This window comes from Manis pentadactyla, chromosome 6 (assembly GCF_030020395.1).
Source record: "Manis pentadactyla isolate mManPen7 chromosome 6, mManPen7.hap1, whole genome shotgun sequence".
Taxonomy (NCBI): domain Eukaryota; kingdom Metazoa; phylum Chordata; class Mammalia; order Pholidota; family Manidae; genus Manis; species Manis pentadactyla.
This window is the reverse complement of record NC_080024.1, coordinates 65,217,637-65,233,952: the sequence shown is the minus strand read 5'-3', so window position 1 is coordinate 65,233,952 and position 16,316 is coordinate 65,217,637. Positions and strand designations below refer to the sequence as shown.

The 16,316-nt window shown below is 34.2% G+C and overlaps 1 protein-coding gene across 1 annotated transcript in view; it reads right to left on the bottom strand.

Annotated features, from left to right (window-relative positions):
* The window catches only part of TLK1 (tousled like kinase 1), a 177,650-nt gene that overhangs the window by 10,969 nt on the left and 150,365 nt on the right, over window positions 1-16,316 (bottom strand). The window contains exons 13-20 of the mRNA XM_036917804.2: window positions 10,718-10,815; window positions 8,565-8,646; window positions 4,869-4,960; window positions 4,707-4,796; window positions 4,377-4,546; window positions 3,955-4,090; window positions 1,019-1,130; window positions 3-110 (exon numbers count right to left, since the gene is read on the bottom strand). Of these exons, the coding sequence (XP_036773699.1) occupies window positions 3-110; window positions 1,019-1,130; window positions 3,955-4,090; window positions 4,377-4,546; window positions 4,707-4,796; window positions 4,869-4,960; window positions 8,565-8,646; window positions 10,718-10,815 (888 nt within the window). The remainder of the gene's footprint in view (window positions 1-2; window positions 111-1,018; window positions 1,131-3,954; window positions 4,091-4,376; window positions 4,547-4,706; window positions 4,797-4,868; window positions 4,961-8,564; window positions 8,647-10,717; window positions 10,816-16,316) is intronic.

Genomic DNA, 16,316 nt, shown 5'->3' with positions numbered 1-16,316 from the left:
ACCTTTGCTTCACTGCTTACAACTGGTTTTACTGGGAACTGGACCTCTGTGGCTTTTAATATTGTATTTTCTTGAAGAATGTCTTGTTGAGATTGATTGTGACCAAACGGCTATAAAAAAAAAGAATGTTGAGAAGTTTACCTCACAAAAATTTAGACCCAGAAATGACTAATGAATCCCCAAGATATAAATTATGTGTTCTAAAAAATCTTGTCCTCATTTATTTGGAAGTTGGGATGCATTCTCAGACAAACAGGTTATAACTGACAGCAGGCTGAGAAAGCTCATCTAATCAAGTCTCAGCATAGCTGAAACACTGAAAATTAAGTATAGAAAATAATGCTTTTGCAATGTAAGTAATTAAGATAAAAAACATTAAAACTTTCATCAAACTTCACTTTTTAAACATTTAGAATAGAGAAGAGATGAAGTACTGAAAACATCTGTGAAAAGTCCAAAGAACAAAATACTCTGAGCATGATGTACCACTTAAATGAAATAGCTCTCAGTTGGCCCTAACTTGCAGTACATTCCCAGACAGATCCCTTAACTTCTCTTTCCATACTGATGAAGGGATGGGATGGGATGGGGACTGGATAATATCTATAGTTCTAACTTCAATATAAAGAGAAGTTTGGGAAGAATATAGACTAAGAGTGATGTGATTTTCTTGAGGATACACAGGGAGAAACCATGCCCAGGCCAAACTGCATGTGTGGACTGGGGCAGAGGATGTGAGCAAGTGGAAAGAAAGGGGGACGATGAAAAATTGTTTTGACTCCATGATCCTAACAGTAGAAAATGTAAGCATTGTTAACTGATATAGTTACTTTTCCTTAAATTATGAGCAAAAAGCAGGGCAAGCAAACTTTGTAACATTAAAATAATTCTGATCTTGGAAATTTTATAAAGCTGGCTTTCCTTAGAGGTTCTAAACTGACCTCAAGTTAATGAAACTTTAAGAGGGAAAAACTGAACTCAGCTCTGTACAGCTGAATCTGGCATACTTTTAACTTACCTTTCTACCATAAAGACACTGAAAGAAGATTACTCCAACTGACCACACGTCAACCTTGTTGGAAATCTTTGGTGGTTCTTTTCCAACTACAAAACATTCAGGAGGTAAATACCTACAGTTTTTTGGGGGAGAAAAGAGGAAAGGACACTATTAACAATCTGTAACTTAAAGCTTTCTAAATGTAAAACTTAGAACACTCATTTTATCCATACACAAACTTAGAATTTTCATCAGTGAAAATCACCAGACTTGAAGTATTTATATATATCTTTTGACTTGAGCCAGAATATACAACTTTGTGGTAAAGAATGCTATAAAAAATATATGCAAAATACACATATGTATGTTATGTACAGAAATGGAAAATTATCATTAGAAATTATAATGTTCTAATTGGAGTCAGTAATAATAGTAAGGAATAATAATTCCCCCTTCACCAGCACTCAAACTGTAGGCAGTTTTCTTCATAAAACACCTACATGTTTCATCAGGTGGTTCTTTTGTTTAAAGAACCTCAGCATCATTCACCGCCAAGGCTAAGGCATTCTTCTCTCGTCTGTGACCCAAGACCCATTCTAATCTCTCTAGCAGCAACTTAATTAAGTTCAGGACTCCAACTTAACTCAGAATAAATCTGCCCACACTGCTCTTTACTGCCTCCATGATTTTGAATGTGACAATCTCTAATGCCTTCCCTGACTGCTGTAATCCATATGGTGAGCACCTTTTCTTTTTTAAAAACTACCCAACCTTCTAAGTCATCTCTGCTTCCCCATGTAATCATTGGTTGTCATGACACCTCTATTATGGCATTCACTAAAATAACACTAGAGTGTGAGGAACTCAAGGAGCTCTTATTGTGCAGTCTCAAACACCAGCACTGCCTGAAATATTTTGGATATTCCAAAATATTTTTTATCTTAGATAAAGGAAAGGTAAAAACAAATCTGTCACCTTAGGTTATATGTAAAAAGATCCATCAGGGATGCAAGCATCCCACACCTCAAAAATTTGTAACTAAAAATTATGAAAAGAATAATACAGCTTACTAGGAATCTACTCTTTTCTGTAGTTTTATACTATGCTAAAATCATTTAATTTGAGTGGGATGTTGACAGGTCTCTTAAAAAAAAGAGACCACATGAAAATTCTTGAAGTAGAAGCACCAAAGATGACCAATAACTTATTTGTGATGTAAATCCTGTGGAAAGCCAGATTGTTTTATCTATAGTTCTAACTTCTAAGTTCTAAAGGTACGTGTTTTGTGTAGGCTTATGTGCGTGTAACTGAAATAAAAATGGCTCTTAAACACTATGCTATACCATCTTTAAAGGCAAATGGGTGTAAGCAAGGAAAGGAACTGTAGGAATAGATGCCATAGCTTTATAGGAAAAATGACCATCAGGATAAAGTGGATGGTTGCTTTTGAGATCTGGGAGGGAAGGACAAAACTCATTTTCTTCTAAACGATACTGACAAATAGGTTAAGCTTCTGGGGATGAAAGATGACATGCAAGAACACTTTATTACATGTATTGTAAAAGTTTGTACAGATTACCCCAGTTTACCAAATACACAGCTAAAAAACTAGAGACTAAAAAATTAAGCATTTATCAGAAAATGATTTCTGAGAAATACACTCCAGGTTGCTACATGGAAGTGCCACAACTCTTTCCTGCATAGCTCCCTAAACATAAGCTTCCCAGCCCAGGCCCACCTGTCAGAGGAAATTTCCTTGCTGTCCTACACCAGTGAGGCCAGAGCGAAAGGGAAACAAGACCAAGGCAGTGTCTGCGGAGGCACGATGATCTGTTGTTTAACATAGTTTTCAAGCTGTCTTCCGTAGAGTCGGGATTCTTTTTTGTTGGTTTTATTTATTAGAATTCTAAGATTTTGTTATGAAAAAAAGAGACTTACTGCTAAAATAAAAAGTCTGAAGAGCACTGACTTAGAATACTGATTTTTAGGAGCTTACTAGTTTGAATGATAATGTTCTTTAAGTATGGGGGAAAAATCCATATTACTCATATTCCTAGGAAATGCCACAGGAAAAACTTGAAACTTTAGTCATGTACATGTATTCTTTTAATCCCTGTTCATGAGAAGTTAAGTCCATACAGACCTGTGGCAGTTATGGAACTAGTTTTTATATGTAAAGAACTTATGTAACTACTGTGTAAAGAGTGTTCTAGAAACCTGAATGTCACATTTATGTTTGTAGTCATTATCCTGTTCAATGAAGTTGAGTACAGTTATCTCCAATCAAAATTCTGCTAAACTAATTTATTCTTAAAATTAGTTTGTTTTGAAGTTTTGTAGTCTACGTTCTGTACTTTGATGAATTTGGTAAGTTTGAAAATTCATACTGAAGTAGTTTTTATCAACACCTCAGTACTCTGAAAGGAATGACATTTAATGTGAATCTACGGTTTTATTTAGAAATATCTTTATATATGAGGTCATTAAAAGGGATTTTTCAGAGTCAAGTCCAAAGACCAAGAACATGATATATTTCTCTCCCAACCATGATCAAGAAACATCTATCTCCAACAAAAACTGTAACCACAAACCCTCTATAAAGAGGGCTTGATGCTTATGGTTATTGTTATAATAATTAAGATGTTATATTTATGTATTTTTATCCATCTTTATAACGTGTAGAAGAAAATCAATTGAATTCTCCATTTTAGGAGTTTCTGGCTGGTCGGTAATGGAGTCACTTGCTAGTGCCAAGCCATTATCCTCCAGTTTTCTGATACTTAATGGTTATGAGCAATGAGAAAAAAGGACTGATAATACTGTCTCCCACTTGATTCCAAGCCTTCGTATCAGTGCCCTCAACACAGTAATCTCAAAGATACATGACAATAAACATCAAACTCTCACAGAAAAGACTGAGCACTAGACAATTTTGATATTTTAAGTAATACACTTACCAGTAAGTGCCTGCCCCTTGGGAAGTCAGATCCATTCCATCTACACCATAGCTATCATCATCCATAATCTTGGATAGACCAAAATCAGTAATTTTGATTTCTCCACATGCTGTTCCATCTACCAGAAGGATGTTTCCTAAGAACAAAATGTAAGGTTCTTTAAATGATAGATGGAAAATATTATCTTTACTACTTAAGCTGACCTTTGGGAAGTAAATATGTATTTAGAATATGTATTAAAAAATTTAAATGTAATTAAAATGTAATTTTAAAATGTAGTAAAACAATAAAAACACTTTAAACTCTATTAGTAGTCCATGGACTTTAAAGAACTAAATCCAGAAACATGTTCTCAGATAACAATAAAATATGACTTTTACTTAGAGCTTAAAAAAATTATTTAGACATATTTTATTAATTACCTGGCTTAAGATCATAATGTATAATAGGGGGTTTGATTTCATTGAGATATCTTAGTGCATTTACAATTTGCATTACAATAGACCTAGCTTCTTTCTCTGACATTAATTTATGTTGCTTCAGATAGAAATCCAAGTCATTGCCTTCACAGTATTCTAACACTGTACAAAACCTACAATGGAGAAATAAAAAATAATTAGACATAAAATATCCAATTTTGAATCACAATGTAGAAATCAAGAATATTTAGATCATCACCACAGATCATCAAAAGATATGTTGCAAAAGCAAACATATCTTTTCTTAAAAATTAAATCCTCAAATTCACTTACGTATCTGTATCCAAGGAAAAATAATCATAGAGTTTAACTATTCTGGGGTGATCCAGTTCTTTGTGTATTCTATACTCTCTGCAGGCATGTCTATGGGAAGAAAGAATATATTAATCCTCTATTAAATATATTTTCAGTTGATAAAAACCATAAAGTACTTACTTGTGGTAGTTTTCCTTCTTCTCATCCCTCCAGCTTTTATTAAGCTGATGTATCTTTACAGCAGCATATCTTTGTTCATAAAGGTCAAAAGCCTAGGATTCAAGTGATAGTAGAGTTAGAACCAAAGACAAACTGCATAGCTGAGGAGATTAAAAAAACTTCGTGATAATTTTTGCAATAATACAGAATTAGACCTGAATAATACACCTCAATTTTGGTGATCATCTCTGCTAAGATTATATATAATTCAATGACATATTTATTATCAGAAACGAGATACAAATTCCACAGTGCTAAAACAGAGAAAGCTTTAATGGAATTTTCACATTCAAGTTTTATAAATGCCAATGTACTAAATAAAAACAATAAAGCTATTACTTGTTTTTAATATGGACCTGCTCCTCTATGTTGACAGTAGCAGTAAGCAGCTAGGAAAATGGATGGCTGTAATACTTTTTTTTGAAGGTTGGAAAAAGCAAACCTTTTTTTCTCTATCTTATCCTAGGAACACCTTTTTTTTTTTCTTTTTTACTACTTTGAAAGTAAACAAGTTCATAACAATTTCCTGACTGTTTAAAAAAGATCCTGAACTTTGATTATGAAACTGTTCAAACATAATCATAACCATTAACCATATTTATTATCATTACCACACCCAACTATATCAATAATTCTTTAATCTCATCTAATGTCCAACTTTCCCTGGTTATCTAAAAAAAAAAAAATCTTATACTGGTTTGCTCAAATCACCATCTTAGTTCTAAAATAAAAAAATAATGATCATTATTCTTTTAATGCTTCAGGTGATTTATAAATTTTTTTTAAAATACTGAATGTCATTGAAGAGAGACTCAGTAATTTAGGTTCCACTGTGATTTATATATGAAGGTGCCCCTTTAAGAAAACACTTAAAAGTTGACATTTATTAGGAAGACAGCCCTCATTTCCCCCATCAATTTAACCTAAAAATAAGTAGTTGGGGTTAACTGCTTGTCACAGCATTATAAAAGCATCAGGTCAGGAATAATACAGGATGCAATAATTAAGAATATTCACTTTGGAGTCAGAAGAACTTATTAGCTGCATGACTTTGTGCTACTAATACTTTCTCAATCTCAGTTTCTTTTATAAACTTTGGGTTGATGAGAGGATTAAGTAAGGTGAAACATATAAAATGTTTAGAATAATACACGATTCACAGTAAAAAATCTAATAAAAATCAGCTAATTATATTATTATTAAAAATTAAGTTTTAAGAAATAGAAAATAAAAATAAGGGTTCATATGAGAGAAAGCAAAAAAGCGTAGGGTCTAAAATTCAAAGGCAGTCATAATAAAGGATAATAGAAGACAATAAAATGTTAAATATATTAATAGAAAGTTATTTGTGTATATTGACTATAATAATTATATATGACACATCTTTCTCTCAAGATTAGGTGAGTAATGTGTACCTTCCCATAACGCTAATATGGCAATCACTGAACAACTGATTCAATATTTTCCATTTTGATATAGATAAAAGTCTCTGTTTTTTTAATTATAATCTGCTGCTTTGTTTTCCAACGGACCTGACAACCATGAAAGGGCCCTGAAGGGGCTGGAGCCTGCTGTTATTATCACCTAGACCACCACAGAAGGTTCAAGGTGGTAGGCACCAATCTGTATTTTCTAACTTCTATATAAAGCCTTTTCCTCACAAAGAAAAGCTCTTTTTAGCCCCTATGTGTGGGGCTAAAAACAGTGGAAATATTGGGCAATGCCAGAAGGTTGTCATGAAAACTATTAATAGGCTCAAAAGTGAGGCAACTTTTAAGCTGAGCTAATGCCAGCTAACTACTGTCAGAGATCTTTAGATACAGTGAGCAATTTATGATCTTTTCTGCCTTACGGCTGGGGGAAGTGTACTTCAACAACCGTTATGTACTTGAGGAAGAACTACCTTTAGAATCAGAGAATTGGAATTGGAAGAGAACTCACAAATCACTCCTGATGGGTGAAGGAAGGTGAGGCCTGTGATATTTAAGGCTTGTCTAAGTTACCAAAACAAAAACAACAGTTCATGGTCGAACCAAGATCAGAGCTGATCTCTGAATACATATCCCATAACTTTTCCCAGAGTCGGACTACAATCCAGGTTGTCTTCAATAAACTAAGAAGGCATACCCCTTGTCTCATTGAGCAGAGAGGAATTCTAATAATAATCTGATGAGCCTCCAGTTACTAAGCACCAATATTCTTTGTGATTTACCTGGGAAGGCTGATTTGATCATTACAATAATTCTATGGTGTAGGTACTGTTATTCCCAGATGAAGACAGTGAGGCAGAGAATGGTAAGAAGTCCAAGTTTATACAGTTAGTAAACAGCAGTCAGAATTAGGACTCAAACTCTGGCCTCAGAACCCAGGCATTTAGCCACTAAATGTATCAATATATAATAAAGCACATACTTAGAAAAAGCAAACCAAGAGGGAAGTCTTCTAGGGTGAGAATATAACGTTCAGTGTGACTGCCTCCTAACTAAGCAAATGGGAACCCACTAGGGCTTACGAGCAGAGTTGTAAGATGATCAGATTGTATTTTATAAAAAGGCCACTCTAGCTACAGCATACATAACATGAACTGGAGAAACTCAATGTACAAAAGAAGGCAATCAGGTAAGAGGTGTGGATGGCAATGTAAGTAAGAGACAATGAGGCCTTGAGCTGAGAGAGAGAGAAGGGTCATGGCTGGGTTTAGGAGAGCTCAATGACATTAATAACAGCAAGCACCAGGGACTGTTATGTTGAGGGAAGGGAGCCAAGGGAAAGGTGGGGTGAAGGATGGCTTTTATATTTTTCACTTTGAGGGAATGCTATGTAATGAAGTAGGGAGTAGAAGAAAGGGAAGAGAAGGCTAACTTCTATTTTGGATGTGAGTCTGCAGTGCTTATGAAGTATGTGAGGCAAATAAGACTGTCATGTGTAACAACTGGTATGAAACTAAAAAAGCAAGTGTGGGCTAGGTATGTGTATATATATCTGTATATATTCACATATATGCAGATGATTATTAAATAATTATTAGAATTCCTCTCTGCTCAATGAGACAAGGGGTATGCCTTCTTGGTTTATTGAAGACAACCTGGATTGTAGTCCGACTCTGGGAAAAATTATGGGATATGTATTCAGAAATCAAACAGATAACTCAATGAATGGGAGGGGATATATCTGAAAGGGAGAATATAGAATGTAAGAGATCTTAGGGACACCAATATTTAATGGCTGGACAGAAAGATATGATGTGAAAGAAGTGAATAAAAACTTTTACATTTATGCATATGCATTTGAGAAACAGTGGCCTTAAAAAAGGTCAAAATTTGGGTAAATCCAGGACATGTTTAACTTAGGAGGTACAATCTTTCTATAAATGTTGTATATTAAATGACTGCATGCCTATCTTGATTCTAATGGCTGTTGTTATTTGTATCAGACTAGCAAATGGTTAACTACTAGGTACCAAATATCAGAGGCACTGTACAGGTACAAGGGTATTCTCCAGACTCTTGACATAAAATAACATAAACCACCACAAACTCTATTTTGTAAGGAGAGTACATAAAATCAGTCAAAAAAATCATAAAGTCAAACAACAAAAGACAAGTACTACCTGTATCTTTGCTACATTAGCGTGAAGAATGGAAAAATATACATTACCTTATATACTTCACTAAAGCCACCTCTACCAAGCAGATGAAGTAACAAATATCTTTCATTTAACGTTGGGTGATCTTTGAACCTTAGGGCAGGGAAAAAAACACTTAGGCACATGAAAACACATACAACAAGGTCCCTTCCACAATAAAGTTCCACTTTATTTTAATCCTAATTCTTTATTGGGTACTCTACTGTAATTTCAAATTCCATTCTAAACTTTTTTGTCAACCTGCATGACTATCACCCATCTTAACACTTTGGTGTTCACAAAGCTTAACCTTTATAGCTGAATATTCAGATTCAATGACCAACTAATTACAGCACTCTGATTAAGACCTGCCAACTATTGTACTGCCGAGAGCTTTATGAAAACTTATATTTATTCAGCAGCAATTGCTTCTCTTGGAAAAATATACTTTTATATTGGGAGTTACAGTTAATAAGATTTTACAGTAGTACTGACATATGATTAAAAATAATTATAGTTAAAAATTAGCCTTCATCCATGATTAAATGTTACTGTCTCTGTACTTCTATAAATAAAACTTTAATTCCCAATTTAAAAAGGAAAGCTTTTAAAACAACTTTTAAAAAAATCACAGACAATACTACTTTTACTACTTAACATTTATTGTATCTGCTATGTATTACACATTACCGTGTATTAGCTCTCACCCAACCCTATAAAGTAGGCCCTGCTGCTCTATTTTACAGATGAGGGCACTTGATCTCTAACTTGCACAGAAAGGTTAAATAACTTGCCCAAGGTCAACAGCAAAAAAGTCAATGATAACTTTGTAATTCTAGATGCAAATATATCTTACTATTTTATTCAAAATCAACTGAATATAGCCTTGATAATTCAAGCTTTTCTTGAAGAACTTGTAAATAAGAGGTTTCTGCTTAGTTTTAAAGCAAAATGTAAAGCTGTAACAATTCACTTACCTTTCATCAAGTGGACTAAGTCATGTCCACAAACAAGTTCGAACATAATTTTCAGAACAGCCAACTGTAAATTAGTTTTGTCCTATCTACTTCACTGAGATTTTCATCTGGTACAATTTAGGCTATTTCCTAACTATATTATTTCATTCACCTTAGACACTGGAATGGTCTGTATATTTATGAATTACATATACACACATGGTCATATATAGGTCTTCTTTTAAGCAAGATGTATTTCTCGGCAGCAACTGGCCACTTCCAATCCAGGTACTCCATTAGGTCATGACGCTTTAAATCATATGACAAGTCTTAAAAGTGTGAAGACACAATTCCTCTCTTCTACACTGATTAAATTCAAGTAGTGTCTTGTTTAGGTTCCATCTTCTTGCTTAATTTTTATTTTCTTCACAAAGCTCCCACATGTCCACAGGTATTTTCTCTTCTTTGAATTCATTTAGCATTTAAATCTATGGCACTTATTTTGACAACCAGGGATTAAGGAAAGAGACCATAACTTAAACTTCTTTTCTATGTCTTCAGTTTTTGCATAATGTTGGATACATGGGCTTTCTGAAACCCTTTTGGTTGAAATAATGTCTCCTTTACTATTGTAACAAGTATTTGCTGTTTGCCTAACATGCGCCAGCTCTGGGGATACAGCAAGAACAAAATTAAGTCTCTGCTCTCATGTAGCTTACATTCTAGGGAGAGGAGACAGATAATAAATAACTGAAAAATAAATTTATAATTCCAGATAGTTATAAATGCTATAAAAAATAAAGCAAGGAAAGGACAGTGAGAGAGAGAATGGAGTGACGCAAGAACTGCTATGGTAGTAGACAGGATGGCCTAGGCATGGCCTCTCAGATGACCATGTTGAGTGAAATAAGGAGTAAGACACTCAGAGAAGGGACATTTCAGCAAAGGAAATGGCGAGCACAGACACCTTGAGGTGGGACTGACTGCACTAGACATGTGCGAAGGTTCAGTAAGTCTATGACACCCAAGTGAGGGGAGGATGAGAAGAGATGGTGGCAAGGTGGCCAACCAGACCACACAACAAGGGCCTCTGAGCCGTGGGAAGGACTTTATGTCTTTTTCTGAGTATGATAAGGAGTCCCAAACAAGGAAATACTGTGTTTATGCTCTCCATAGGAGAGAAAAAAACTTTTATCATGTAAAATTGTGAAATACAGATAATGACTTACTGTGAATTATCTTCATTATTTATTCTTTTGAGTTCTCGAATGTGAAGATTTCTGACTCTTTCCAAACGTTCAAGTTCTGCCTGGATTTCTGCCTCTTCCTGAAAATGGAGAGAAGGGACTATAAGAAACTCAATTTATTTATGATACAAAAAAGATATTTTTACTCATGCATCAGTTTTCTCTGCAGTGACAGAAGTAGACTGTATGATGAAGTACCACCGCTCTCTTCAACGCCTGAAAGATGGAAAGAATAAGGCAAAAGCTTACTTCAAGAAACCATCCTCCACATAAAAATCTATACCCAGTGAGATGCTGAGTTTTATTCTGTACTACAAGAAATCTATTTTTATAATGTCTAAACTGAAAATGACTGCAAGATAGTCGAAACTGACTTGTAACACAAAATGAGCTGAAAGTTTTATTTCTGGTATATTCAAATTTGAATGTAAGAGGGAATAATTTACTAGTAGCAAACAAATGAAATGAAGATATTTTACAATAAAAAGGAAAAAAGGAAGAAGACAGAACCTCTATTCCTAGACCTTACAACATTTGGAATGCACACACACACACTATCTGACCACTCACTTTGCATAATCCCACTGTGATCTTAAATAGACTCCAAAACAAAAATTTTATGTCTAACTGTGGCAGATCCTTATTATCAAAGGAGAGCTAGGCAAATCCTATAGAAATTTATTTTAACGTTTAACACAAAAATTGGTATTTTTCATATTTCAAAATACATAATTTTTAGAACATTTAAAAAAACTAGACACCAAAACAATCACCCATACCACACATACATCTTTTTGATCTGCCAATATAAATTTGAATACTAAAGGATTGGTAAGAATATGCCAAATTTCAGTGGAATGTTCTAAAGTTTCATAATATTTATTATACATAATTTATTATATGTAATATATAATTACAAAATATCCACTTTTATAATATTTTTTAATATTTGTTGAGTAAATAAGCTAATACAGATTGCATTGGCCTAAATGTATACCCACTACCATTGTAAATCTATACCACACAGAATAGGGGTTATTTCTGAATGTTGTAATTAAAAATTTCTGTATTTCATTAGCTCCTCCCCCTTTAATGATTTATTTTCTAATATTTAAAAAATCCTTTATCTCAAAAAGCTAATAATTCTGAAATTTACTTTTAAAATATAAACATTATTTCATGCAAAGCAGATTAACAGAGGTATAAAGTCTCCTACACCTTTATCTAAGGCTTATTCTGAAAGGAATATTAGAAGTTTTATATAGAAAAACAAATGTTTAGAAATTAAAAAACAGAATCTAAGTATATTGTCAGTATTCCACTTGACCCTTAAAGCTATTTGAATTATTTAAAAATGAAACTCAATCACTACTAGTTCCAGAGACATTTAATGCAGATTAAGCATTAGGTGATAAATAGGAATTTTCAAAATATATTTAAATGAAAATAAACCTTTCTAGAATTTTGGGGGTATTTTTCTAAAATAGATACACTAAGTAGATGGTCTTGATTTAACTGAAACTTCCTCATTTAATGTTGCTTCAGTAACAAATATTTCTAATTTTAAAGGAAAAAAAGTAAGGTAATATCCTAGGGGATTAAATAATTGAAGATTCATTATAAGTGCAGGCAATAGAATAAAAAGCTTTGGAAGAACATACTCAAACCACAGCTTAGTTGTCTTAATTTAGTCATATAAAGTTGAATAAGAAACCAGCCATATAGTTATGCCCATGAATATGAAAAATTCAAATTCATTTACCCCACAGAACACAAAGAACACATAACTTTTTTCTTCATCTTACTAATGTTTGCTGCCTTAAAACTTGCCATTAATTTGATTCTTACACATATGCAGGAAGCTACTAAACACTTGGGAGGGCTGGTGGAATTTTAAGTAATCTGATAAACCTGTGAAATGCCTACTAGACTACCAGCTGAAATACATGTTTTAACTTTTATTTGAAATTGCGGTATGCTAGACTGTTGATACACATAATTACATTTGTTTAATAATTTTTAGTGCTCTTCAGATTTCTATACAATAGCAGTAACAAGTACTACAAAATAAACACCTACTAAGAAGTAGTATGTATGTCTGGATCAGTTAAGCAAGCTTTTTCCTCAAAAAGACATGACAAATACATCCCCTAAAATCTTTTAATATAAAGCATGGGAAAGCTTCATTCCGTTTGAACTGTAAAGTTTACAGGAAAAAAATCTCAGAAGCACTAAGAAAAAAAATTAAAAAGCTGGATCCTAGGTAGTTTAGAGGAAATGTCAAGGGCAGTAACTATAAGTAAGACTTACATACAAATAGAGTAAGTCCTCCATAGTGAAATATATTCACATCTTCCATATTTTAATTTAATATTCCACAATACCTTGGACCTTAAAGTGTCCGCCCTTGTGAGGGGAAGATAATTCTGCAACCCTAATTTTTCTCAAAGCCAACTGAGGAAAAGTATACATACAGTTATGGACTAAAGGTTTGTGTTTCCCCCAAATTTGTATGTTTAAACCCTAAATCCCAATGTGATAGTAATTAGAGTTGGATTAATCATGAGGTGGGGCCCTCATGATGGGTGGGATCAGTGGGTTTATAAGAAGGAAGAGAGACCACCCCTCATCTCAGCCCCTCTCTGTGAGAGCCCAGAGGAAAGGCCATGTGAGGACTGGAGGAGGCAGCTGTCTACACACCAGGGAGAGAGCCTCACCAGAAACTGACCCTGGCTGGACACCCTGATCTTGGGCTTTCAATCTCTAGAAATGTGAAAAAATAAATTTGTTTATGCCACCCAAGTCTATGGCATTTTGTTATGGCAGCCCAAGCAGACTGATACATATACTTTTAGGCAAATGCTAGGGCAATAATGCTCAGTACCCTCTCCTTATAGAAAGGGGCAAAGGCCCAGTTTTGGTCTGGCCCCAGGGTACAACAGTCTATAAAACAGTCTCAGCAACTAATTTATCTTTACTGCACATCATTTCTAAAGATCTATTCTCTGAGGCTACATTCTCTTTGCTTGAGATTTACATTAACCTCTGGGCCATCCTCAGAATCATTTTCAGAAGGCTCACAACTGACCTGAATACATTATGAAATGGAATCCTCAAATGCATGGCAAAGGTAGGTATATTACTAAAAAGAGAGAGAGAATCCACCAGCTACATCATGCATGGTAAGAAAACCAAGTTTCAATCCTCAAATTATCCATTAGCTGAGTATTAAAGCAGAGAAGGTCTAGAAGATAGAAACAAACTGTATCCTCTGGAAAAGAACTGGTTTTTGTAGGCAAATAAGGTGTAGAACAGACATGAATAGGAATAGATTAAATTAAAGAGAGAGGTAGGTTTGGTGATCACATACAATAAAAGGACATGGTTCTTCTGTTTTAACAAAAAGATACAGCAATGGACAATTTAACAGTACATACACACTATAGCTATTTTAGCAGTGTTTTTAAAATAAGCTCTAATATTCTGCATTACTTATATTAAAAAAAGGTTGTACAAGCAAGCATACAGCAGTCACACAAATGTACAACAAATCTCAATATTGCCTTATTGTTTTAATTAACCTGCAAAAAACACCACCTTCCAAAATTTTTAACTTGAAAAACTTACATGGAAGGCAAACTCCACAGCAACTTAACCAGAATGGTTTGTCTCTCACCAGATGTTTAGCATTGAAATGTTTTTCATTTGCATCAGACTCTCTTCTGGCAACTCAATACCCCCTTGGCCAACATTCTCAGCCAAAAGTAAGTTACCATAATGTAGAATCTCTGTAAAATACCAGTTTAAAACTGCTAGACAAACCTGGGGTATTTCTGAGCATTTCCCATAATGGCAATTCTTAAAAGAAAGATGGGGTGTTATAGGCATTAAAGCTATAAAGCTTAATGAGTTATAAAATGCATTTTCACATATAAAATGATACATTTCTTGAAAAAGTTAAATATTAATTTAAACTTCTTTAGCAAATCCTGAACTCTATTACGTTATCCCCACAAAAAACCCCAATTTCAAAGAGCTGCCTTTCTATAAAGCCAAGATAAGATAGGAATTATTGATTTATATCATTTGCAGCTTGTGTGTAACTGGTAAAGGTTGGTAAAAGAAAAATTCTCTGTGGTATATTATGAAGACAGTGGAAGCAGAGAAAAGCATATCACTTTGAACAGCCTATTCAACAGCACCTGGAACTAGTAAAACTAGTTCAGAATAGGTTTCAAAAAGTTTAACCCAAATTCATTTTAGTAATATGAATATATCAATACCTCAACAGTTAGTGCCTCCAGGTCCTCAAATTAAGTTATAATTTCACAAAATATTTATAATGTCTTTCTAAAAGTTTATCACCAGGAAAGTGAAAGATGAAATTAATAAAAGGCACTATTAAAAACTAATGGAAAGGGCAGTGCAAGAAAAAAAGAATTAAGGAGAAAGTCATTATGAATTTACTTCAGATTCATCCTTTCCACATGTCCTCAGAGTGTGTCTATCATACCACTTTCATGTGTCCCAGAGATGATGAGAGAGGTGAACAACTGGAAATATGGACCAACCAACCAACAAAAATGCACCTGGATGAAGCAGGTCTGAATTCAGTCACTGGTTTTGAAACTACTGACCATGATCCTATTTTGGCTTGAGCAGGATTGTGCAGACTGAGGAGGAACACAGGAGGAGGAGGAAAAGGGACAACAATTGTGAAATTGCATGGGGGGTGTCCTTTCCTAGCTCTGTAAGTGCTCCCTCCACTACCATCCCCAATCAAGGAGCTGGTTAGTACTTATGGGAGTATATGCTTATCTCCCTCAGGTGTCTTTAAGTGGCTTAAATAATTGCTTAAGAACTTTAATGTTTTCCTCTCTCTGCACTTCATTCCTTTCTTTGGGAGGATAGGGGTGGAGGTGGACATGGTGTTTTATACATTTTCAAGTGCATACATACATGCTTAAACTAACTGAGAATAATTGCTAAAATGGGCAGGTTTTGATTCTTCCAGTTTCCACATTCTGTTAAAACAAAACCTACCTTCTCAGCAGTAAATAAATATAACAATTCAACTGCTTGGCAAAATTTAAATATTTAGTACACTTCTTGAAAAAGAAATTACAACTGTTAAATTGGGGGATGAAACTCCTTAATGTTAAACACTAAAGAAGAGCGGACAACAAACCCCAGCGGACACAGGTACAACGCCTTACACTACAGTATGGTCAGTGGCAGCCCTTCCTCCCACTTGTTGATTCCTTTTAACCTTTTAGAGGATTTTGGTGAATTCCATAGATACTTTTTCTCAAGTATGAAAAGATTTAACTTTCTATATACTATGAGAAGAGTCTAGTCTTCTAGACTACCTTTATGCATTTGCTTATGGCATAGAGTTATAGTTCTAACTGGGAAGGGCCAGTGGACAGGCAATTGTTTTCCTTTTTTGTGAGACAGTGATCTCTGACCTTCCAAACCTGAATTAATTAAACTGCTCTAACAAATGGCTAACAAGACTTCTAGGATTCTTTCCAAAATTAAAAAAATTCCATTGCTTATACTAAAACTGGATTCATATTAA